Source organism: Cebus imitator, unplaced genomic scaffold, assembly GCF_001604975.1.
Source record: "Cebus imitator isolate Cc_AM_T3 unplaced genomic scaffold, Cebus_imitator-1.0 Scaffold101, whole genome shotgun sequence".
Taxonomy (NCBI): Eukaryota; Metazoa; Chordata; class Mammalia; order Primates; family Cebidae; genus Cebus; species Cebus imitator.
In genome coordinates, this window is record NW_016107416.1 from 4,809,032 (window position 1) to 4,834,826 (window position 25,795).

General features: G+C 36.2%; 1 protein-coding gene across 1 annotated transcript in view; it reads left to right on the forward strand.

Annotated features, from left to right (window-relative positions):
• The window catches only part of PARD3B (par-3 family cell polarity regulator beta), a 1,123,121-nt gene that overhangs the window by 669,285 nt on the left and 428,041 nt on the right, over positions 1–25,795 (forward strand). The window contains exon 15 of the mRNA XM_017536909.2: positions 5,518–5,633. Within this exon, the coding sequence (XP_017392398.1) occupies positions 5,518–5,633 (116 nt within the window). The remainder of the gene's footprint in view (positions 1–5,517; positions 5,634–25,795) is intronic.

The following is a 25,795-nucleotide window of genomic DNA, read 5'->3' on the forward strand; positions in this document are numbered from 1 at the left end:
CCACCATGCCCAGCTAATTTTTTGTATTTTTAGTAGAGATGGGGTTTCACCATGTTGACCAGGATGGTCTCGATCTCTTGACCTCGTGATCCACCCGCCTCGGCCTCCCGCAGTGCTGGGATTACAGGCTTGAGCCACCGCGCCCGGCCTCACTTTTTTATTAGAACGGCCCTCTTAATCATCAATAGTAATCTCCTTTCATTGGAAAGTATGACATTTTCTTAGATTTTATTCTTCTTTTCCACTCCACAGTATTTGGTTATTAAGTCATTCATTCACTTACTCATCCATTCAAAAGTGTTTCTGGAGCTCTGAGCCAGACACTATAGAAAGAACTCAAATGGATTGGAAAGCATCCCCACCTGCAAGAAATGCAGTGTCCTTTTAAAGAGACAGACACACAGATAATTAGGATGCAGCCAGCTAAGCATTAGATACAAAATGCAATGAGAGCCTAGAGGAAAAAGCCGCTAACTTTGCCTGGAGTTGTCAAGTAAGTTTTCACAGGACAGTAGTGTTTAAGTAGTTTAATGGAAAACAGAATGAAGCTTTCCAGTCAGAGAAGTGGCAGTAAGGGCAATTTAGGTTAGGGAAACCAAGTGTTGGGAGAGAAGAATGCAGAGTATATTCAGTGTGGCTAAAGCTTGTGATATCTCAGGGAAGAGTCAATGGGAAGGGCATTGTTTGCCCTGCTCCATGAGTGCCCTGCCTCTGTAGAGAGCAGTGGAGAAGCACTGAAGGGCTTTGAGCCTAGAGATGACAATATCAGGCAGAGCAATTTCAGTAATGGAGGATGGAGGGAATGGCAGAAGCCGCCATAGACAAGGAGGCCTCTTAGCCTTGGAACTAGCAAGAGAAGAGAGGGCCTAGATGGAGAGATCAGAAGCCTGGGTATAGAAGAAAGAACAGAAACATTTTTAAAATAGAAGGAGCAAGTCTTAAGCCTTGAGACCCTCCTCTTCCTAGGATCCTGTGACCTGCACCATCCTGCAAGCTGCTCCGTTGCCTAGGTGACCAGCAGCAGCAATGGTTAGATGTGTGAAACTTGGGATGGAGGAAGGACTGGAAGGGAGCCAGGAGGGTTGAGCAAGAGAGGTTCTCTTGCCTTCTGCCTTTCAAAAAAAATGTAAAATCCCTCTCAAAGGAAAAAAGGGTGTTGGAAGGGTGAGGCTATTCTTGTAAAACAGAAAACTGCTGTTGCATGAGGAATGAAAATTAGATCAAACTTAATGCCTGTACGAAATGAAATCGGGAAATTGCTGAACCTATTTTTACTATTATGCAATGATTATTACAGAAAAGTTTATAATATGTGGGTCTAAGTAATAAATAAATAAACATAAAGAAAATGTATTTACTATGATGTCTCAGGCAGAGTTGAAGCCAAATCAGCAGCAGATAGAATATGTGGAATATTATTAACAGTTTAGACAACATTTGGTTATTTCCCACGTTCATATTCTCTTTCTCTGTCTCTCCCTGTCTGTTTCTTCACACACATACCCGAATCTACTGTCACTCACACTAGCCAATTGTTGGAGTCCATCTATGGACACCTGACACCAGACGTCGTCGTTTTCAGCATCCCTGTCAAAACCTTCATCCTGTGCCTTTTCACCTCAGACAGTTCTTGAACATTCATTGTTGACTCCTATACGTCTTTCACATTCCTGGTTTGTCACCATAGTCAGGACACTGCCTGTGTTTCATGCTACACTTATTTATTAATTAGGCAGCATAATTTGACTTTGAGTATCATTTCTGTTTGGAAGATTCCCTGGTTGTTCATGCTGAAAACATGGCTTTTATCTAAGACATGTCTTTGGGCTGCTGTCACCTTCCAGCTGCCCACAGGCTCCACTGCAGCCCACTCAGCCAAGAGCACATGCTAACTCCCTTCAAAATTAAAATGTCATATTTTATAGTTAATCATTGTGTCACCCTCTCAATCCAAACACTCAGTATATGTAACATAAAATTGCAAACCATTTTACTAGTCTGACTTACATGTCTAAAATATTTTCACATTCACTAACTCAGTACTGCACTCACGCATGATTCTAGTGCACTATATGCTCACATTGGCTCTGATCCTATGATGACTTATATTACACTCACTTACCTCCTTAATATCCGTCAATCTGATATCAGCCTTATTTTGCCTTATTTCCATTTTGTACTGCAGCAAAGGGGGCCCTTTTATGAAAGGTGTTCAAAGTGTACACTTGATCACAATCAAAATGATGGTAATGTGTGTATGTATATAGATAGGTGTATAAGTATCTCATGATCAATTTAAAGGACATAATCAGATGTGCACATAAGACCATTTGTTACATTCATATGTGCAGTGTAGCCTTTTGTTTATTTTATCATTCTTGATTATATGCGAACATTTGTATAAAAATTCACTTTATTAGACAGATCCTGGCTTGGGTGTTACTGCATCAAGTGTCATTGCCACCTTACGTTTTAAATGAGGATTGGGATCATTGCTACCCAAGAGTCTGGGAAAATTTGAGTTTTTATTCCTAATTTGTGAATTAATGTCTGGTTTAAGAGGATAATCTAAGACAATGAGTTAGGCTCACCAACACATTGTTCAGTTGGGTAGATTCTCCGTCTGCCTTGAGCAGAGCCCTTTAAATGCAGTCTGATCTATGTTTTAATGAGGATTATTCACGTGGGTCCTACACCTCCTCCCTGGAGGCTTTCATCAGAATGTACAGCATCTGCTTTGATTAAGTATTTACTTTTCTATTATTGCACGATGTGCACCACTCTATTGACACTAAAAACAAACCTAAAATGTAAGCCACTTAATAGAAGGTGAGCAAGTCTGCACTGAAAGTGAAAGGCTTGATTTTTGCGGATTCAGTATCAGCAACCACCTGTGTCCCAGGCTGGCCACCATCTTAGCCAGAGCTTATGGCTCTGGTCCCAGCTTTGCCCCTAGCCAGCTGTGTGACCTTGGAATGCCAACCCTCCTCTTTGAGCCTCAGGGTCTTATCTAGGAGATGAGATGACCTTTAGTCCCTTCCGGCTCTTAAACTTTTTGATTCTATGAAGGCCATGAGTCTTTCTGACACTAAACCCACATCATCAACAGATCAAAGGATGGAAAACAAGTGCAAAGAAAGGTCGAATAACACATTTAAAGGCAAGTGCTTCCAAAACACCAAGACTCAGGGGAAAGCTCATGTTTGCAGAAGCATCCCAGAATTCTTCTTTAAAATGAGCTGAAGAAATGAAAGTATTGGTATTAGGTCAGGCTAGTGTCAGTAATATTAAGTGGGTCCAGGATTTTTGTTTGCAATTGGCATATTTTGTCATTACTAGATACCATATCTAATACACTTTCCATATCAGTGGCTTCATGTATTGGGGTTGTACCCAGACACCAGGAAGGAAACCGAAAAAAGTTACATAATTCCAGGGGAAGGTTTAAACTACTTGAGACATTTTTATGAAAACATATGGAATCTTTTCATTGGCAAGTGCGTTAGACCCTCATTCAAAAAGCTCACTAACCTACAGAAGTAAGAAAAGGTTTATTAATAGCTCAGGTTGATCAACTCTATGTGCTAGGTACTTTCTCAATATGAAACATAGCTTACATATCTTTAAAAAAATTTAAAGAGTACTAAATTATATTCCTATCCATTTGATGGATGAGAAAACTGAGGCCACCCACCCTGACATTTTCCTACAGGGGTCAGTCTCCTAACTGTCATACCACATTGCCCTTCTAAATAGCAGGAAAAAGGGCTCCTAGTCACAGACCTACTGTGAGTCTGACAGAGCTGTCAAAGAAACTGTAAAAAGCAGAGATAATGGGAAAAAGCTCAGAAACTTATAGTAGTTTGGGAAGCAAAAGTAGGTCAATTTATTTATCTGCTTCTTTGTTAACTAATGTATCTGTTTCTGTAGCATGCACTGTGTACCAGGCACTAATGTCCTTGCTTTACAAGTCTTCACTCATTCTATTCTCTGAACAACTGTATGAGGTAGAGAGTGTAATTTTACTCATTTTATACGTAAGGAAATTGAAGCCCAGAGAGGTCCAGTAACTGTCTTAGTTGACACAACTAGTAAGTACTGGAGCCAGGATTTATAGCTGGGCAGACCTGCTCTGGCAGCCAGGCGCTTGAGCACAGTGCTGTGCTGGTGTCACAAGTATTTCCTTTTTGGGGGCAGGTTGGGGGAGGTGAGGTCTACCTCTGTCACCCAAGCTGGAGTGCAGAGGTGCAATCTTAGTTCACTGCAGCCTCAAACTCCCAGACTCAAGTGATCCTCCAGCCTTAGCCTCCCAAGTAACTGGACTTGCCACCACACCTGGCTGACTGAGTGCTTTCTTAATCTACCCACTGCCCTATTATAAAAATGAGGTTCATGTATTCATTTAGCAATACTATTATTGCTATATACTCATTTTAATATTGCTCGAAAGCAGTATTGAATGTGCAGGGTTGACGAGTTTCAAGTAAAGATTAAACTTATTTTGGTATTTTAGGTCGAATTTCTCCTGTACATTTTAGAAGGATCCTCATTCAAAACAGTTATTTTTGCTATTTTTTTGTTGCTTATAGGATCAAACTCCAACTGTTTGAAAAACCCAGCATTAATACTTTCAGATTTTGTAAGGATACATGATTTGGGTTTTCACTATATTTGAGGTTAAGATAGCAATTATGATGAGATGAGCCACCATGTTTACTTTCCAAACAGATGAGAGTGCCAAGGGGAGAAAATGGCTATATATTTGTATCAAAATTATGTAAATATAATTTATTTCTAGAACAAGTCATTCCCTATAAGTCTCTTATATAGTACCCTCTATCTTCAAGTGAAATAAAATATTCAGCAGAAAGGAAGTTCTTTGAGAGTGACTATAAGTACGAAGAAACCTGTAATGGGCATTTGATGTTTCCTGTGTCTAAATTGTTACAATTTCCTGTTATTTCCTGTTGGTACTTTTGATGAGCAGACTATCTGCTCCATGTTAACATTAGTTTTAGAAAAAAGACCTAAATAAAGTAGAAAACCAAACTCCTACCACCATCAGTCATTCAACGGGATGGTTTTCTCTAAAGGATACAATGCTTTCACTTGTTTTTGAAGGAAAGGCATAGCTGAGACCACAGAAATCCCTTAACCTGCTTGTGGGCTCTGCTAATGTCTGGTGATGTCTTTGAAGTGCTAGTGTTTTCCAGGCTCTCTTTATCCACTTAAAGTTAGATAGTGTACAGCAGGATCCCAGTTAGCAGAAATCAGTAAAGAGTAAAACACAATATTACCCAGGTAATATTTTATTTAAATAGTACAGTGTGATAAAGTACACGAAAACAGAGTTGCTACATCTCATAAAAGAAACCTGAGATTTAAGAATTAGTTTAAAATATGTGGTAAGGAGCTGCACAGAATGATGAGTGGCTGTGTTCAAAATGAGAACTGCTTCCTCATTTTTTAAAAGATTTTATTCTAAACCTAAATATAATATATGGCTTCCTTCCACAGCTCTGGGGTGGATTCAGCAGTATATTTTCCAGATCAGCACATCAACTTCAGATCTGTGACACCGGCCAGGGAGCCTGAATCAATTAATTTGAAAGCCTCGAAGAGCATGGACCTTGGTAAGCAAGGGTGAGGTGACATCCAGGTCAGCTTTCCAGCCTCAGCCCATCTATCTTCCCAAATGTCCTGGTTTTGTTTCTTCAACTCAAACTTCGGGGAACAAGGTCTGCAGAAGCCTGAAGGAAGGGATTAATGGCCATTCCACCTTCCTGTCTCTTCACACATTTAATTGTAATTACGCACCTTGTAAAACAAAGAGGAGTGATTTATTTTTACAAAATGATCTATAAACGATCCTCTCATTATAGATCACAAAAATATGATTTCTTTTGGAGGATCTGGATCCCAAAAGCATCTTTCGCTCCTCTGTCTGCCTTTGCGTCTGCACTCTCGCTTCAGCCAGTGCATTTCCACTCTGTGCGGGCATACCTGTTGCAAAGCCTGGGACGATCCTGTGGTCCAAAGCACCCTTTGCCTTGGGCCTTCACACCCTTCTATTCTTCTCCATGTGAGATGGATAGGGATGGCAGCAATGCAGAAGATTCAGCTTTTTAAATGGTTATCTTCAAATCCTGTGACACTGGAGGGACAAAGGATCTCTTGGGCTTGTGGGCTTGCCACACTGAGGGTGTCAAGGTACCCTGGGTCCATGTCTGAACCACCTCTCTGAGGTTCTGAGCACCACAGGGAACTTCTAGGTGACTGGTGGGTGCCAGGGCAGAGCGAGAGCCCCTGTCAGCTGTGTTCTACAAGCCTTGGGACATATCAGATACCCCAGAGTATCACTGCCTTCTCATGGGCTGTTAGAGAGAACCCTGTTAGAGAAAAGTACGGGTACAAAATACATTCTCAGCAAAATATCTATTGCCTCATGAATGCTTGGAGGCCAAGCTTTGCAATTGTTTTTTCTCGAGGCATATTATATATTTCATCAGTAACAATGAGAAAATAGAATAATCAAAAGTGCATGCTCCACCAAACAATCTAATAAATAGTGCTTATCTGTTACTTATTTACAGGAGTTCAGGAAAATGCTCAATCGTGATGAAACAAGAGAAATTGATTCTGTTTTGTATAAATTAGCTAAATCTCTGAGATGCATTTGCTGTAATCGCCTATAGTGAGAGACAGATAGAAACCTTAACTAGGAAGCTATTTTGAACACTGGTCAGAAAGGGTATTTTCTCAAGCGTGAAACTTTTGACAAACTAAAGGAATAATTTGTGAACAGCGACACAGGTTATTACTAATAATTTAAGGAGCAGTTCATTTTTATAGAGTGTCGGATAAACATTTCCTGTTCTGTCTTCCCAATTTCTCTGCAAAGAAGGTGAATGGATCAAAACTGCTCTTATTTTTAAGGAGAGAAATACATTACTGTTTTATCATTTAATTAACACAGACACTATTATGGTTCTAAAAAGGAAAAAAAAAGCACCCATTTTAAATTAAGACAGAACAAATATTATGAAATCTGTAAATGATATAGCCTAAGACATGTCCAGAATCAGTATTTTTGCTTACATTTTATTTTATTTTATTTTATTTTATTTTAATTTTAGATGTAATCTCACTCTGTCACCCAGGATGGAGTGCAGTGGTGTGATCTTGGCTCACTGCAACCTACACCTCCTGGGTTCAAGCAATTCTCTTGCCTCAGCTGCTGGAGTAGCTGGGATTGCAAAGCACCTGTCACTAAGCCCGCCTATTTTTTTTTTTTTTTTTTTTTTGTATTTTTAATAGAGACAGGGTTTCACCGTGTTGGCCAGGCTGGTCTCAAATTCCTGACCTCAACTGATCTGCCTGCCTTGGCTTCCCAAAGTGCTAGGATTATAGGTGTGAGCCACTGTGCCGAGCTGTTTTGTTTATATTTATTACCAAAAACTGTTTTTGAGTTTTCTCTTCTAAACTGAGATACTCTTTGCAAGATATACGAAGTAGCGGTCATTCTTTGCATTTTTTATACATATGCCATAAATGACAAAAATAACAGTAAGTTTCGTTCATTTTACAGTATTGGTCAGGTTATGAGCTATTTTCTTCAGGACCCTAGTATCAAACTAAAAGCATTGGCTAAAATGCACCATACAGTGGAAATAATAACTTGCTGTTAAAACAAGTTTCGAGTAATTATCAAAGTTTGGTCCTTTGCAGGAAGTAGCAGGCTAAAGCCAGCAGTCTTGCAGAAGGCCCTGAGCGTCAGCATTCTAGGACCATTCTGATCCCTTCTTCCCGGAACAATCAGGGAGCCTAACAAATGTGTTAACTTCCTTAATGTGAAATTCACCTAGGTAATACCCCAGTGGTAAACATTTGAAAGTGTCTTTTCTGTTTAATTAGGAAAATAGACTATATCTATAGTTTCATCTCACTATATATAAATATATAGCACTAGACCAGTGCAAAAAATTAATTTATTTGCTCAAAAGGTAGGTGACTATGTTTATAGGAATAATACTAGCAAGATCTTGATTCTTTAAAATGTTTTAACCTTCTTTAAAACGTTTTAACAAGTATCCTGTTTAGGTTGAATACCAAGTTTGTGCTATCTATTTTTGACCTGGGAAACTAGAGCTTTCATATGGTTCAAAATAAAAAAGATAGAACCTTCTATTTGTTGCATAATTAATTTAGGTTGGCCATTTCTCACTTTATAAAGTCTGTAGGAATCTTCAAAGGCTGATGGGCCCTATCAGCACCTTTGTTTTTGTTTCATATTTGCTACTGAGGCCAAGCTGGTATTTTAACTTGCATGTTAATGAGTCATTGTTCATCTACTCAAGCTATTTTAAAGCAGCTTCCATTTACTTATGTTCACTTATGTTTTCAAAGACAGACAATTCCAATTAAGAAAAATGAAGCCTTCTCATTCTCATCTATTTTACCTATTCACCAGACACATAGTTTAAAATGTAAATCCTCCGCTGGGCACAGTGTCTCGTGCCTGTAATCACAGCTCTTTGGGATTCTGAGGTGGGTGGATCACAAAGTCAGGAGTTCAAGACCATCCTGGCTAACATGGTGAAACCCTGTCTCTACTAAAAATACAAAAAGTTAGCTGGGCATGGTGGCACACACCTTTAGTCCCGTCTACTTGGGAGGCTGAGGCAGGAGAATCACTTGAACCTCGGGAAGCAAGGTTGCAGTGAGCCAAGATCACGCTACTGTTCTGCAGCCTGGGAAACAGAGGGAGACTCTGTCTCAAAAAAAAAAAAAAAAATTATCCTGGAAAGCATAGTTGCTCCCGCATCTATGTATCTACATCACATATGGTTTCTTTATAATAGTTGCATTGTGTTACATTCATTCATCTTCATTTACAGTTTTACTTTTCTCTTCCCCTTCTGATGGAGTGTGGACTTAATATACAGTACTTTTGTGGTGGTTTGGTGGGTTTTTGAGTCCTTTGTGTTTGAGATTTTGCAATTTGTTTATTTATAGCCTTTGCCAATGTTATTTGTTAATTTTTTCCACTTTGATTTATAAAATATTGTTACATGGGATGCAAGGGTTTTTTTGCAACCCATTATTTGTCTTTTTAGATTGTGATATTTCTTATCACAAAAAATGTTTCAGCCTTGTCAAATGTTTTCATCATTTCTTTTGTTATATTTGAGTTATATGTTTATCTCATTTATTTTCTTCTGGTACTTTTAGAGGCTTTTAAAAAGAAAGTATTTAGCAATCTATCATGTATTTTTATCCATGGAGTATGACATGGAAGAATTTTCTCACATAAATAGGCAAATTATTAGCAACATTTATTGACTTCTCCATTCTTTCCCTATTAATTTGAAATTCAGTCAAATTGAATACTAAATTCCCATACAAACATAAATGAATGGGTTTCTAGACATGCTATTATGTTGATATATTAGTCCATCCCATGTCAACATCACCCTGTTTAAATTATCATGCTATTAATTTGTATTTTGATAACTTACAGGATAATCTTTCTCCAATTTTTCTTCCTTTGTAAAATTACTTTTGCTCTTCATATGAACTCATTCTCCTGCATGAACTGTAGAATCAACTACTGAAAATGAGTTTAAAGATGAAAAAGGAATGCTTCCACTGTGGGGTATGTGTGTGTATGTGTGAGAGAGAAAGAGAGAGAGAGAGACAGAGACAGAGAGGACAGAGAGAGACAGAGAGAAAAGAGCACACATTAATTATAATATTTGCTGTTGGTTCCTGATGGAAACATTTTATAAAGCTACTTAAGTTTCTTTGTATTACTGACTTCCTAAAAGTTTTTTTGATTAGTTCATTTATTTTTTTAAATGAGGAATGGATGTTTAATTTTATTAAGTGATTTTAAGGACTTTACTGGCTGCTAATGTGGATTTTGTTCTTTATTCTATTAATGAAACAAAAGTGACTTAATTGATAGATTGCCCAATATTAAATATTGGATTCTTTTTCAATGACTCTAAATTTTTCTCTTTACTTGAAAAAGTGCTTATTGATTAACCACAGATATGTATAGTAAACACTTCTCGAGATGGGTAACACGTTATATGCTCTAAAATGTAGGTGTACAACTCTGATTACAATTTTATTCAATATCATTAATTCCTATATATACATTATAGTAATTAATTGGCTATATGTACACATTATAGATATAATGTTCATCTATACATTATAGATATAATGTATATACAGATGTAGATATATATAGATATAATGTAGATATAGCCCTTTTGAGGATGCTTTGCCTAGGGATTTTGTGAATACTTTTACTGGCTTGCATGTGGTCACATTTAAGTCAGCTCAGAAATGATTAAAATGGTGAATAAAAGGAAATTTGTTTTTAAATAACTGCATGTAGCCATGCTAATTCAAAGAGGTTAGGGTGTCACTTAAGAGACTGGGTGGATACTTCTGGGTTTTGGAGAAAATCAATCTCTTCCTACTAATTGTAGACTTTTCTCTATTTATTTAAATTACCAGAATTACTGTGTTCAGTCTGGACCCCTTTAATTTGTTCATAATTGGGCTTGTGTGGGTGTTGAGTTGGAAGCTCTCAGGAGCTGAATAACACAGCTGCCTCTTTGGCCTTTGGCATAGGGTTTTCCCCCAAAGAGCTGCCCTTGTTGGCAGTATGCCAGGGAGTTACATTCAAAGACTTTTTGATGAGGCATAAAAATCTTTAATTTCCAGGCTTGGTGTTTTATGACCCCATAATACTGTTTGAGAATTAGTCTGAATTATTCAAGGGATAGCACTTCAGTATGTTGGCCCCTTTGTTGACCTACTCTGTAGCCCCATTCAGAGTTAAGTTGGAAATGCTGTTTTGCACAAGAAACTGTTTTTAGAGTTTTCTCTCCTGTTTAAAATTGGCCTCCCACTCCCATTTCAGAGGGGTGTTCTGTAACACAGTTAGGAGAAGGCTAAGGGCAGTGCAGATGGAAGATGCTGGCCAGCTGTCCTCTTGTTCAATGAGAGGAAATGAGCTTAAAGTGATGCATGAGGCATTCAGACGAAATTTTAGGAAGTTTCCTGACAATGAAGATTGTTAACATTCTATGTCTCATAGTCTTTTTGGAAAGAGCATGTGTCCCAAAGAACTCTCCCTAAAATCAAGACGATAAATAGGTTGGCTGATTTTCTTTCAAGACTTGTGATTCAGCAGTTTTATTTTCTGTTAGTTACTTGCTCTAATTTGTTTTAGTTAGGAAATGTTTTTAGACACCCCAACTGAAGTAGTTTATAAGCCAACTGAGTTCTCACATCTAAAAGGTAAATATTTGAGATACATTTGGAGTATAAACCTTTTATACATGTCAGATATTCCTCTCTAGTACATTTCTAGTGTCAGCTCAAAAATGAGCATGAAAAAAGTTAGCCCCATTCCACTGCTCTAATAGTTTATAAGATCATGTTTATATAGTGAGGTGTTTCTAAATGAATTATTGATAATAAAGACTGAATACATAGGATAATTTTTATAAAATTGTATATTCTAATAAGTGTGATGCTTGTTTGTATATATTATTAATATATATATTTTACTATTTTTATTTATATCCATGGATTTCTTTCATTGTTCACCAGTAAGTAGTGCCTCTGAATATAGTAAAAGCTGAATTGGATATTACTGTTTTGGATACAACTTTGAATTTAAAGAAAAGAACCTGTGTTGTAAAGAAAAATTAATGGCAATACTGTAATAAAGTGTCTATTTACTTTTTATAATAGTCAAGGAAGTATACAAAGATGAAGCCAGTTATATGCTGTAAGCTTTAGTAAGTCAAAATAAAGAAATCATAGAGAATGTTACTCATTAAGTAAATGTTTATTGAGTGCCTACTGTGTACCAGGAAGTACATGAAACATTGGGGATTTGGTAAATAAGAGAAATGGTGCTTTGCTGTAGGTACCTATATTAGAACCCCAATGGGAAAGAAAATCTCAATAGTTAAGGAAAAACTTCCAAAAGGAAATTCTGACATTATGATAACTTATCTCAGGGAGGAAGAAAAGGAAGAGGCATCTGAAGACACTAGCGTGGCACTTCAAGAACTCACTGATAACCTCGGCTATGTAGAAAAGAGGAAGAGAGAAGCAAATGATTAAAATGTATACACATATATATATATATACATTTTTGTGCTGTGTGTGTATATATGTGTATGTTTATATATATACACACATATACACACACACATACACACACACACACGTACACACACACACACGCACACACACATGTAGTGAAACTCTAAAAGAGTATATGCAGCAAGAGCTAAACAGCTGCATGAGGTGAAGCTTGCAAAACCTAATAAAAGTTAGACAGCCAAGCTGTTTTTAAAGCATAAAAAGAAAGTGTGTGAGGTGACCCATTGTTTAAAACACCTACCAGATGCCAGGTGGAAAGTAGAGCCACTTCGTTCCTGTGTTACTATTATGCTCATACACATGAGAGAATGGCAGCCAAAATAAAAAGGCATGGCTGCCAGGGAATGGAAGTGTAGACAGTTTACATCCCTGTGCACTGAAACGACTGTGATTATAAAGTGGCTGTCCCTGGTCATAAAAATTATGCAGAGTAGACCTCACACTAGAAGACGAGGAAGCAAATTACCAATTTTCACAAAGATGATGAATTCCAGAAGCAACTAGTAATCTCAGTGCTGATCATCAGAAGGTTTTTTTCTGTAATGCCAAAGAAGTGTAAAGAAGGAAAGGCACTCTTAACAAATTTTCAGGAAATATTATCTTAGAGAATTGGTGATAGATTGACAGAATTAGCATTCAGATGATTTTCCAGAATTGAAGAAGACAGAATTTAATAAAGAATGATGCATTCGACAAGGATTTCTTCTCACTTACTGTATGCCAGGCAGTATCCCAGGTAAATAAGAGACAAAGGCTGCAGTCTTATTGTATTTTCATTCTCGTTATGTAGACAGGTGGTAAAGATGTCTACAGTAAATAAATAATAAGATTTCATATGATAGAGATTCAGCTGGAAATGTTTTTCCTAAAGCCAAATTCAGCTAGAGACAATGACTGAGGGGACATGAAGCTATTTTAGATAGGATGGTGAATGGTAAAGGTTATGTCCTAGAGTCAGTTTAAAAAGATTAATTGTATAAGTGTAGAATTTAGGAGAGTGGGCATAGTAACTATTAAAGAAATCCCCTGGTTTTAGCTGCTTGACTGACATTGACCATCATCAAAGCTGGTTCTGTGTTGTCAGATCAGAGAAGAAAACAGCTCCACTTTATTCTGGCCTGGTCATAATACATTTACAGTTTTATGTTCAGTTATGGGTACAATATTTTAATAACTACAAAGACAGAATAGAATGCATCCAGAGATTGATGAGAGGCCTAGAAACCATGTGTAGTGAAAAACAGTTGAAAGAAGTAAAGATTTATGTCTGGAAGAGAGATGACTTAAGAGGCATAGGAAAACTCTCCTCTAATATTTTCATGCAGATATTGAAAGACTCACATCTATTTAAAATTAATCAGTACCCAGATAAGCAATGATAATCACATCAGAAGATACATCACATTTACAAGTTTTGAATTGAGAAGGATAACAGTGATGGAAAACTGAATTCTGGTTTGTGCCATGTTTGGTATGAAAGAAAAAATATATAAATTAAAACAGCTCATGAAGACTGAAAATAGAAGTAGAACTCACCAAAGTTATGGAAAAGAGACCGTCATATATTTTTCAGTGTTTGACAAGGGATACAGGTTCTTTTTTATTTTTTGTTAGAGTATTTTAATATGTTTATGTCATTAAAACATTATATATAGCTATATGTTTTAACTACATAACTGCATTATACATACACAGATTATGACACTGTGTACATATTACACAGAATATAACTTAAGTGAGATGAATAGATGAAAAGTTGAATTTAGAGAAGCTACCTGTCAGAGCTCAGGCTGAATTCTTAGACATCTCTAGTGAGAAAAGACTTCAGATAGTTTCTAGCACCTCCATCCCAGCAAGCCCCTTTCAAAACATTAAGAAAACCAACATTTGGCTTAACCACAATTTAACATGTGATTATATTTTTGATAACTGCTACATTTAAAGTGAATTATAGACTAGTATTAGTAACTGAAAGGTAGAACTATAGACCACTCTCTATAATATAACTTGATCAATATTTTAGATGTAGCAGAAAAAGGCAGCTTCTGTTTAAAATTCATTAAAATAACCATTTGAGTTGGAAGCACAGGTATAAAAATGGTTCTCTATGTCAGGGATATGCTTTTCATATCCCTGTAAGTCTCTATGTATCCTTTCCTCCTGCTGTATTTTTGTATTCCCTAAGAAACATATTTTCAAGAATTTGACTTTGTGTTCGTTGTTACTACTATTCATTGGAAAACACTACCTTTTTTGTAGGAACCGTACTTTTAGATGGCTTTATATGTTTCCAGACTTGTCTAAAAGTTGTGGCACATGCCAGGCCATCCCTGTCATACACCTCCCGTGACTAAACGCTCACAAATGCCCTAAACTTAGTTGCTCTCTTGTATAAGTTGTTGAATGAGTGAATAAGACGCACAACTTTCTCAAATACCCGCCTCTGAGAAAGGAAAACATTCGGAGCAAGGGTCATCCCTCTTATATAAAAACACTTAACCTAATGCCTAGAACATCCTTAATGCCTAGGGATTTGGTGGTGTTATTAGCAGCAACAGCCATGGAGAGGGTACTGTTGGTAGTATAATTAGAAAGGAGCGTCTGCATCTTCTACAGGTTTTGGCTGTGGGAGATGGTTGGCTCAAACAGTCAATATAAGTAAATTCTTCTAAGGTTAAGTATTATGAAATGCTGGGAGAAAAGTTGACCTATGGATTTCCTAAGTATATTCTTAAGTCAATAATGGGGCCACAAATGGTCTCAAATGTTACCATGCAGTTTTTCGCTGAGTATATTTTCTCAAGCCAGGGGATTGTTTAGTGGAATATGTAGTTAATTTAAAATGCGAAACATAAGGCTCTATTCCCCAGATGAGATACAAGAAAACTATAAAGTTTAGAAACTAATCTTAACCAATGATATTCTGCCAGTAACGAATCCACGCAGATTTTTACTAAACTGACTGACCTCTGTGTACTTAGAACAGTATCTGTGCTTTGATGAGAAACCTTGGTAAATGGAAAAACTGCCTTATTCTTTAAAACTTAAACATTCTGGGATTCTCTTAAAACTTAGATTAGTACATGAAGTGCTTTCTTCTTTATATTTTGTACTGAGGCTCTGTATCTAGGATTCTAAGCCTTTTTTATTTTTATTTTTTATTATACTTTAAGGTCTGGGATACATGTACAGAAGGTGCAGCTTTGATAAATAGGTATATACGTGCCATGGTGGTTTGCTCTACCCATAAACCCATCATCTACATTAGGTATTTCCCCAATGCTATCTCTCCCCTAGCCCTGCACCCCCCAACAGGCCCCAGTGTGTGATGTTTCCCCCACTGTGTCCATGTGTTCTCATTGTTCAGCTCCCACTGTGAGTGAGAACATTTGGTGTTTGGTTTTCTGTTCCTGTGTTAGTTTGCTGAGAATCATGGTTTCCAGCTTCATCTATGTCCTTGCAAAGGACAAGAACTCATCCATTTTTATGGCTGTCTAGTATTACATGGTGTATATGTGCCACATTTTCTTTATCCAGTCTATTATTGATGGGTATTTGGGTTGGTTCCAAGTCTTTGCTATTGTGAATAGTACTGCAGTAAACATATGTGTGCATGTGTCTTTATAGTAAGAATGATTTATAATCCTTTGGGTATATTCAGTAATGGGATTGCTGGGTCAAATGGTATTTCTGGTTCTAGATCCTTGAAGAATTGCCGCACTGTCTTCCACAATCGTTGAGCTAATTTACACTCCCACCAACAGTGTAAGAGTGTTCCTATTTTTCCACATCCTCTCCAGCATCTGTTGTGTCCTAACTTTTTAAATGATTGCCATTCTAACTGGCGTGAGATGGTATTTCATTGTGGGTTTGATTTGCATTTCTCTAATGACCAGTGTTGATGAGCTTTTTTTCATGTTTGTTGGCTTCATGAATGTCTTTTTAGAAGTGTCTGTTCATATCCTTCACCCACTTTTTGATGGAGTTGTTTGGGTTTTTTTTATTCTTGTACATTTGTTTAAATTCCTTGTAGATTCTGGATATTAGCCCTTTGTCAGATGAGTAGATTGCAAAAATCTTCTCCAATTCTATAGGTTGTCTCTTCACTCTGATGATAGTTTCTTTTCCTGTGCAGAAGCCCTTTAGTTTAATAAGATCCCTTTTGTCAATTTTGTCTTTTGTTGACATTGCTTTTGGTGTTTTAGTCATGAAGTCTATGTCCTGAATGGTATTGCCTAAGTTTTCTTCTAGGGTTTTTGTGGTGTTAGGTCTTACATTTAAGTCTTTAATCTATCTTGAGTTAATTTTTGTATAACGTGTAAGAAAGGGTTTCAGTTTTAGCTTTCTGCATGTGGCTCGTCAGTTTTCCCAACACCATTTATTAAATAGGGAGTCTTTTCCCTATTGCTTGTTTTTGTCAGGTTTGTCAAAGATCAGGTGGTCAGACATGTGGCTTTATTCTGAGGTCCCTATTCTCATCCATTGGTTTATGTATCTGTTTTGGTACTAGTACCATGCTGTTTTTGTTCCTGTATCCTTGTAGTATAGTTTGAAGTCAGGTAGGGTGATGCCTCTAGCTTTGTTCTTTTTGCTTAGGATGGTCTTGGTTATATGGGCTCTTTTTTGGTTTCATATAAAATTTAAAGTACTTTTTTCCATTCTGTTAAGAAAGTCAATGATAGCGTGATGGGGATAGCATTGAATCTATAAATAACTTTCAGAAGTATGGTCATTTTCACAATATTTATTCTTCCTATCTGCGAGCTTGGAATTTTTTTCCATTTTTATTCTCTCTTATTTTCTTGTTCATGTTTGATGGGTTTGTTTGAGCAGTGGTTTGTAGTTCTCCTTGAAGAGGTCCTTCCCATCCCTTGTAAGTTGTATTCCTATTTTATTTTCTTTGTAGAAGTTGTGAACGGGAGTTCACTCATGATTTGGCTCTCTGTTTGTCTATTATTGGTGTAGCAGAATGCTTGTGATTTTTGCACTTTAATTTTGTATGCTGAGACTTTGGTAAAGTTGCTTATCCTCTTAAGGAGATTTTGGGCTGACACGATGGGGTTTTATAAATATATAATGTCGTCTGCAAACAAAGACAATTTGACTTCCTCTCTTTCTATTTGAATACCTTTATTTATTTATCTTGCCTGATTGCCCTGGCCAGAATTTCCAATAATATGTTGAATAGGAATGGTGAGAGAGGACATCCTTGTCTTGTGATGGTTTTCGAAGGGATTGCTTCCCACTTTTGCCCATTTAGTAGGATATTGGCTGTGGGTTTGTCTTAAATAGCTCTCATTATTTTGAGATACATCCCATCAGTACCTAGTTTATTGAGAGTTTTTAGTGTGAAGGGCTGTTGAATCTTGTGGAAGGCCTTTTCTGCATCTATTGAGATAGCCATGTGGTTTTTGTCACTGGTTCTGTTTATGCGATGGATTGCATTTAATTTGTGTATTTGAACTGCCTTGCATCCCAGGGATGAAGCCAACTTAATTGTGGTGGACCAGCTTTTTGATGTGCTGTTGGATTCGGTTTGCCAGTATTTTATTGAGGATTTTCACATCAATGTTCATCAGGGATATTGGTCTGAAATTTCCTTTTTCTGTTGTATCTCTGCCAGGTTTTGGTATCATGATACCAGGCTCATCAAATGAGTTAGGGAAGAGTCCCTCTTTTTGTATTGTTTGGAATAGTTTCAGAAGGAATGCTAACAGCTCCTGTTTGTACTTTTGATAGAATTCGGCTGTGAATCCGTCTGGTCCTGAGCTTTTTTTTGGTTGGTAAGCTATTAATTACTGCCTCAATTTCATAAAGACAGACATGAACTTTTTCTTCTGACTTGACTTTGTTTCCTACACCATTGTTCATATTTAAATGAAATGTGTTCCTTTTTAAGGAACCTTTGTATTAGTATAAGAACATCTTCATAAAAATATGAAGCTCAGGTTGCTTATTCAAAGAATGGAACAAAATGCTTAAGTTCTCTTTGCAAATATGAACCAAATTCATTTTTTTTGAAGTGAAAATTTCATTAGTTGAAAATGTTATATATAATATACAATTGAATATTAGTACATTGAAAAAATATATATGTTAAATGAGTATAGCAGTTTCATAATTATGCCTTCTGAATGATATTTTGAATGACAAAATGTGTTATTGTTATTGGCAATATTTGATGAAGTGATTAAAGATACGGTAGGGAGACGTCTAATTTTTAGATGCAGTAGTTGCGGTTTGTTCTTTAAAAAGCAAAATATACAAAAAGTAGTTAGATTGAATGAATAAGACCTAGTATTTAACAGTACAACAGGGTGACTATAGTCAATAATAATTTAATTGTGCCTTTTAAAATAGCTAAAAGAGTATAATTAGGCTGTTTGTAATGCAAAGGATAAATGTTTAAGGGGATGATATCCCACTTTCCATGATGTGATTATTATGCATTGTATGTCTAGATCAAAACACCTCATGTATCTCATAAATATATACACCTGCTATGTACCCAGAAAAATAAAAAAAAAATCTTAAGGAAAAAAGGAAGGGCCAGTTATGATGGCTTATGCCTGTAATTTCAGCACTTTGATATGCTTAGCTGGGAGGATCGCTTTACCCTAGGAGTTTGAGACTAACCTAGGCAACAAAGCAAGACCCATCTCTACACACAAAAAAAATTAAAAGTAAATAAAAATTTCTGAGAAATAGAATAAAAAGCAAAACATCCTTAGTCTTACATATTTTTATTCTCATATATACCTATCTATGCTCTTACATTCTAATTTTTCCCAAGTGATTATACCAAACGTATTTCTTTGAATTTGTATTCAAAATAGTCTAATCTCAATGGTGTTCTCTGTATCTTTACTTCTGAAACATTATCTTTTAGTTGTGAACTTTGCTCTGGGATAAATGTACCATGATTCATTTCACTAATACTACACTATTTGCCATAAAAGTTGTTTACAGTTCTTTACTTTTAGAAACAGGAATGCTTTGAGCCTGCTAGTACATCAGCCTTTGTAAACAGTCATGATTATGTAATCATAATTTCCATACGTGTACTAGACAGCCAGATGATGTATTAAAGATACAAGTCTTTTGATTCACATGACCAGTTGCCCTGCAGAAAAGCAATTCTGCTCCTATCAGCAGTATATGGAAGAATCTGGGTGTCATCATTTTTTTTTCATTTTTACTAATATGATAGGCTTAAAAGGGTTATTTTATTTTACTTTTACAATCACTTCTGTGGTTAAACCTCTCCCAGCTATTTGTCTATTTTCTATTGTGAATGATCTGAGCATTTCCTTTATAAGGCTGGAAATTTCTAACTTAAATATCACTTTTTGGAAGTAAAATGTTACTCTACATTGAAGATCAAATTTCAACACTTGCTCACAGGGAAAAATAGATGTTTTGCTTTCATTTTGTTACCCACTCTGAAGTTCATACTAATGAATACATTTGTGTCTTTCATTAAGTGTTCAGAAAAATGTCTAGCTAAACATGCACCAGAGGCAGAGTCAGAATTCAGGTTTATTTATGATAACACTGCTTAATCTGGGGCAAGCCAATTAATCTTTTAAAAAATAATTTATTTGGGGATTTTTCATTAGAACCCCAGAAACCACTATACTTGACATACAGCAGTGCTGGCTGCTTTAGAGCATATTAGTACAAAGACTGGCATCACTGTAAATACCTACTCTGCTTTTATAAGACTGAGAAGTGTCCAGTGCTTGAAAATACAATTTCAATTCCATGTGAAAGTTATCCATATTCCTATTCCCTCTTCTCTCATTAAACAAATATTTATTGGGTGCACTCTCTATGCCAGGTAATGTTCTAAATATTTGAGATACATCAATGACAACAGATAAAATCTTATTTCTGTAGCTTACCTTTCTTTAGTGGAAATACTCTCATAAAGTTTGAGAGATGAGGTATATAAATGATAATAACACAATAAGTGAGTAAAGTTACTGGAAAGATATCCAGTAGGGTAAACGTAACTCTTGACAAATTGTGGGAAGAGGAAACATGACTGGAAAGGCGAGTATTCCAATACCCACTTGGTTTCTAGTGTTCATAAAAAAAGGTAACTAGGAGCACTATCCAATGAAGTTATAAAAATTAAAGTGAAAATTAAAATAGAGATCAAATTGGAAATTGACTAATCAATACTGATGGTTTTAAGTGGGCTGGGAATAAGTTAATCTGTACTCTGCTGATCCAGGAACTAACTGGCATTATCCTGAATCCCCAAGCACTTCAGAATTGTCTTGAAAGAATTGTGAGAGCCTGCAAAGGTTTCAGCTTGGAATTCCTTAAAACTCAAACAAGGGGGTACCAATGAATTGGAGAACACTTAGCCTGTTTTCAAAATTTGGAATAAATAATCATAGCTCCCAAACTGAGTGAAAAATGAGTTACATCAGAGCTTTTTTATTTTCAGCTTTAATAAATCAGTAGGTGCCAGGTAAATAATCCCAGTGCTTTCTCTGTACCCAGAAAGGCCAGAGGGAAATAGTGGCCCAGTCTTCTCAATTGAGGCTAACAATACAGCCTTATCAAACACATTGAAGAATGTGTTTGTTAATATAAACAATATTCACAGAAATGTAGGTAAAACAATGGATTAGAAGTTTCAGCAGTGACTTTAATGATGAAAGTCTTGGAAATGCTGATGAAGTTAAACAGGCTTCATTAAATATGGGATTGCACAGAACCATTCGTGCATGTTATGTACATTTTCGGGCTTCAGGAATCTTCAAGACATAATAAATGCAGCATTTGCCAAACTCATTCGATCATAGAAACTTTGAGTATAGACTATCTCATAGGTCTCGCCCTTCCAGGAATGTCCTTGGCAAAGAAGATGTGAGTTTGCTTGTGAGATTTAAAGGTGATGTGCAACAGCCAGAGTAGGGTAAGGAAGGATTGCCCACAAACTGGAAACATGGAGCAATGCTGTGAAGTGGGTGCAGCCCAAGACAGAATTTCCAGGGCAGAGAAGTGTCCAAGGCCACTAAGCAAGTAGGAATTAACTGCAGAGCAGCAAGAATGAACAGGGTTGCAGTTGACTAAGCATACATTAACCATGGATGGTGATGATAGGATGTAACTGAGTTTTGGGAGGCTGAGGCAGGTGGATCACCTGAGGTCAGGAGTCGGAGACCAGCCTGGCCAACATGGTGAAACTCCATCTCTACTAAAAATTCAAAAATAGCCGAGTGTGGTGGTGGGCATCTGTAATCCCAGCTACTTGGGAGGCTAAGGCTGGAGAATTGCTGGAACCTGGGAGGTGGAGGTTGCAGTGAGCCAAGATCACGCCATTGAACTCCAACCTGGGAGACAACAGTGAGACTCCATCTCCAAAAAAAAAAAAAAAGAAGAATGTAACTGATTGCATTGCAGCATGCTTCCAAAAGAATGGTAAAAATAACCTGATTATCTGTGGCCAGAAACTTCTGACTCTCCTTTACATATGGTAAAAAGATCAAGGCCCAATATTTAAGCTTCAGTGGCTATTAATCTAGAATATGAAGAGTAAAAAGAGGAAAAACAGTAGTAGTAACTGTAATCCTCATAGCTATATGTCAGGCATGGTTTTGTGGCATAGCAATTTCATAGCCATTTTACAGATGGGGCAATTAGAACTTAAAGATACTGACTTATATAAGATTTCTCAGCTAGTAAGTCGTGGGGCCAGGATTTGAACTCAGGCACATTTAACTTTGATGGCTGGGTTTCACACCATTTTGGCTGTTTCAAATGAGGCTTATCAATTTCCCAGTCTTAACTCCAAAAATAGAAGACCCATTCTGCCTCATTCCATTTTAAATTCTTTTATTCAGGACCCATTCAAGTTGTGCCTGCTGTAGGAAACTGTCATTTTTTTCCAGCTCTTTTTCTGAATTCTGAAAGCAATAACTGTTGGTGTTACTAATTTTAGAATAGAATGTTGTACTCCTTTGGTATTCTTTTGAGTGAGCATTTTTCCCCCACTCCAATCAGGTTATAAGCTTCTACAAGTAATATGGTATACTACTTGGGCACCTCCCTTCACCAGTCAGCATGTGTAGGTACTCAGTAAATTCAAGATGAATGAGTGAATGAATAGTGTTGGAGCAATCTGGCTGTAATCTCAGAAACCCCACGGATCAGGATGATTGATTTGGCTTATCTTACTATTGGGTCAGGTTCCCTTTTCCTATACCAAAAGATCGAATAAATAAAAGTAGAAACAAATGATTAAATGACAAGTGAATAAAAATGCAAATGAATGTTTTGTTTGAGTGGGAAAGTAGAACGAGGATAAAGATAGTCCAGAACATAGTACCGTACGCTCATGTTCACTTACCTGAACAAGTTTTGTCCATTTGAAAGGAAACTGGGAAAGACTGATAAAAATAAACATATTTAAGGAAGGAACCAAACACAGGAAATACAGAAGGTCAAAGGCTTCAGTTTCATTAAATAGAGAAGAATGAAAGCAGTTGTTTAAAACTTGAAGAAAAGGGCTGTGCGCTTTATTTCCTAATTGGAGGAATCTATGAATAAATTAGGCAATCACTTGACATAATTGATTTAGGTCATGTGAATTCACTTGCATTGCAAGAGAGGATAAATTAGATCAAATTGTTTGTGGCCCCTCCTGGTCTTCTATTCATTACCTGTGTTCTTTTACTCTTTGTATTCCTGGGTGTCTTCCTTTTAGGTTTGGTTTTGTTTTGTTTTTTAATCTCAAGGAGTGTGTATTTTTATTTACATTATTTAATTTTAATATATAAGATGTTTTTCCTTTTGATTGCAGAACAGAGTTGAAGGTAATATTTCTGGAATATAATATATTTGTGTGCTTTTTATTTATTAATCCCATTTTGATTTTCCGTAAAACTGTTTGCAAAAAATAACGTAGTCTGTGCATAAACCCAGTGCCATGGGAATTATATTCAAAACATGCTTGAACTGCTTGCTTTTACCTGAAGCAACATGAAATTGAATTACATCCGTATAGAGCAATTTGGTTGCATGTCAGTTGTGGAAAATATTGTGTAAGCTGAATGTTTAGAGATTTTGTTTATCTTGGGTCACGTAGTATTAGTTGTCACAACAAATATCCCAAAGTGTTACCAAAAAAAAAAAAAAAAATCCTGACTCGAAAAAGACAATTGACTCAGAGTAAATTGAGAATATTCCAAATGGTTTAAATACTTGGTACAGGCCCACCTAAAGTAGCTTCATAATTTATGCAAATTTTTATCTGCCAAAAAAATTTTTGTATTTAGGTTTAATCAAAGAACTCAATGCAAGTACACTCTATTTACCATAACCTCATATGCTAAGACAACTGAGATACATTAAAAGGCCCTGTGTTCACATGACCCAATTCATACAATAGCCAGCATAACTTCTTGATGTTGATGGATATGTGAGTTAACCTTAAAATGGGCTAAATTAACTAACCTATTAGATATCTAAATGTGTATCCCTTTGAAAAAATAATACTTAAAGGGCTTATCCGTGACCAAGGCCTAATTTAGAGATGTTGTTATATTGAAAATGTGGTCACAAAGTCATTAAGGGCAAGAATTTCTAAAGGCGGCTCAGTCTAATTGTCTACCCCACTGGGAAAACTGATGGTATGCTTCGTCATTAATGGATTGGGAATATCATATCTGTAAAAGAAGGTAATAGCCTTAAACTGTTGCTCAGTATGTCATTACCATGCACTTTACTAGGTATGTTTTAAAAGGTTCATTTTGAAAATAAAATATTGTTATATCAAAGAAATACTTAGAGAAACTTACTTGAATGAAAAGAGAATTTTTCTTTTAAGTTGGAGAAGAGATTCACTATGGATAACATGTGTAAAACCAAGAAGTGATCCTAAGGGTTCACTTTGAATTACACTGTTCTTTTTTTTTTTTTTTTTTTTAAATTCAGCAACACCCTGTAAAGTTAATTGATTTGGAAATGCCACCATTCTTAAAATAGGATTAAGAGACACTGCTTTAATAATCGCTCCCTATTATCCACATGTTCTTTGTTGTTCAAGAGAATAAAGGAATAATTAGAAAATACTTGACAAAGGATTAACATCCTTAACATATGAAGAGCTCTTATAAATTATGGGAAAACAAATATTTCAATTCAGAATTGGAAAAGTATATGACAATTCACAAAGGGCAAAAGAAATTTATTTGGCAAATAAATATGAAATATATTCAGCCTCACAAGTAATTAAGAAAATTGAGATATTATATTGGTAAGCTTTGGCAAATGCTGAACTATATATGTTCCAGTGGCACAGAGCATGCTTGTTGGTCATTTAATTGAATGCTGCTTTACTCTAAGGCAGAATGGTAATTATATAGGCACCTTAGCACTGTTTTCATCTTCTTCCCAGTAACTCTATTTCTAGGAATTATCCTGCCAAAAAAAAAAATTCAGCCAAGATTGAAATATAAAGATTTTTCAGTATAGTTAACTTTCCAGCAATTAGAGAATTAGCAAAATTATAGAATATTAGTCTAGTCTATATAATACACTGTTATACAACTAATAGAAATCTTTAGACTGCTTCATGAAATGAAAAATGTTAATGGTAAAATGTCAGTTAAAAACAGTATATACAGTTGTAGTGTGTACGTGTGTGTGTGTCTGTGTGTAGTGTAGTCATGCACCATGTAGTAACATTTCAGTCAACTGTAGAGTGCATTTCAGTCCCATAAGCTTATAACACTGTATGTTTACTGTATCTTTTCTGTGTTTAGATTTGTTTGGATACACAGATACTTACCATTATATTAAAATTGCCTATAGTATTCACTAAGTAACATGCTCTGTGGGTTAAGAGCATCACAACCGTAGGCTAGACCATATAGCCTAGGTCTGTATCAGGCTAAACCACCTACCTTTGTGGAAGTATATGCTATGATGTTCACACAATCATGAAACCACCCAGAAATGTGCTTCGTAGAACCTATCTCACTCATCAAGTGACACATTGTTTACAAATAAAAGAAGAAAATTTAGCAAAATGTTAATATTGACTTTCTCTTAGTGGAAGTTACATGTATAATTTTTATATTTTTTATATGTTTCTGCATATTTCAAATGTTTACCACAAATGTATTTTACATATAGAATAAAATCAATTGGCAGTATAAAACTAATTTTGAAATAGAATAAAAAAGCAGAATCCTATTCATGGTAGAAAGAAATGGGGATATTTAACTACAAGAAGGATAAAAGAAGTATTAGGTACATGTGCTTACTTCATATCATTGAGGACTATCACCTGGAAAGGCAGAATAAGAATATTTATGGGGCAGAATGATGATATGTTTGTTAAGAGTTTTAGAACAACACAGAACACAACTTGTTAACAGTTAAACTAGCGTTAGCTAAGAGCACATTCTACTGCAATGCTCAGGGATCCATACCAGCGGTGTTTTATTAAACGGGGGTTCATTTGTCTTGTATAATGTGAAGCCTGAATAAGGTCAATTCAGTGTCTCGGTGAAGGAATCAGAGACCTGGGCTCCTTCTCCTCTTCACTCTGCCACTCTTGACTTTCTGGCTCTTG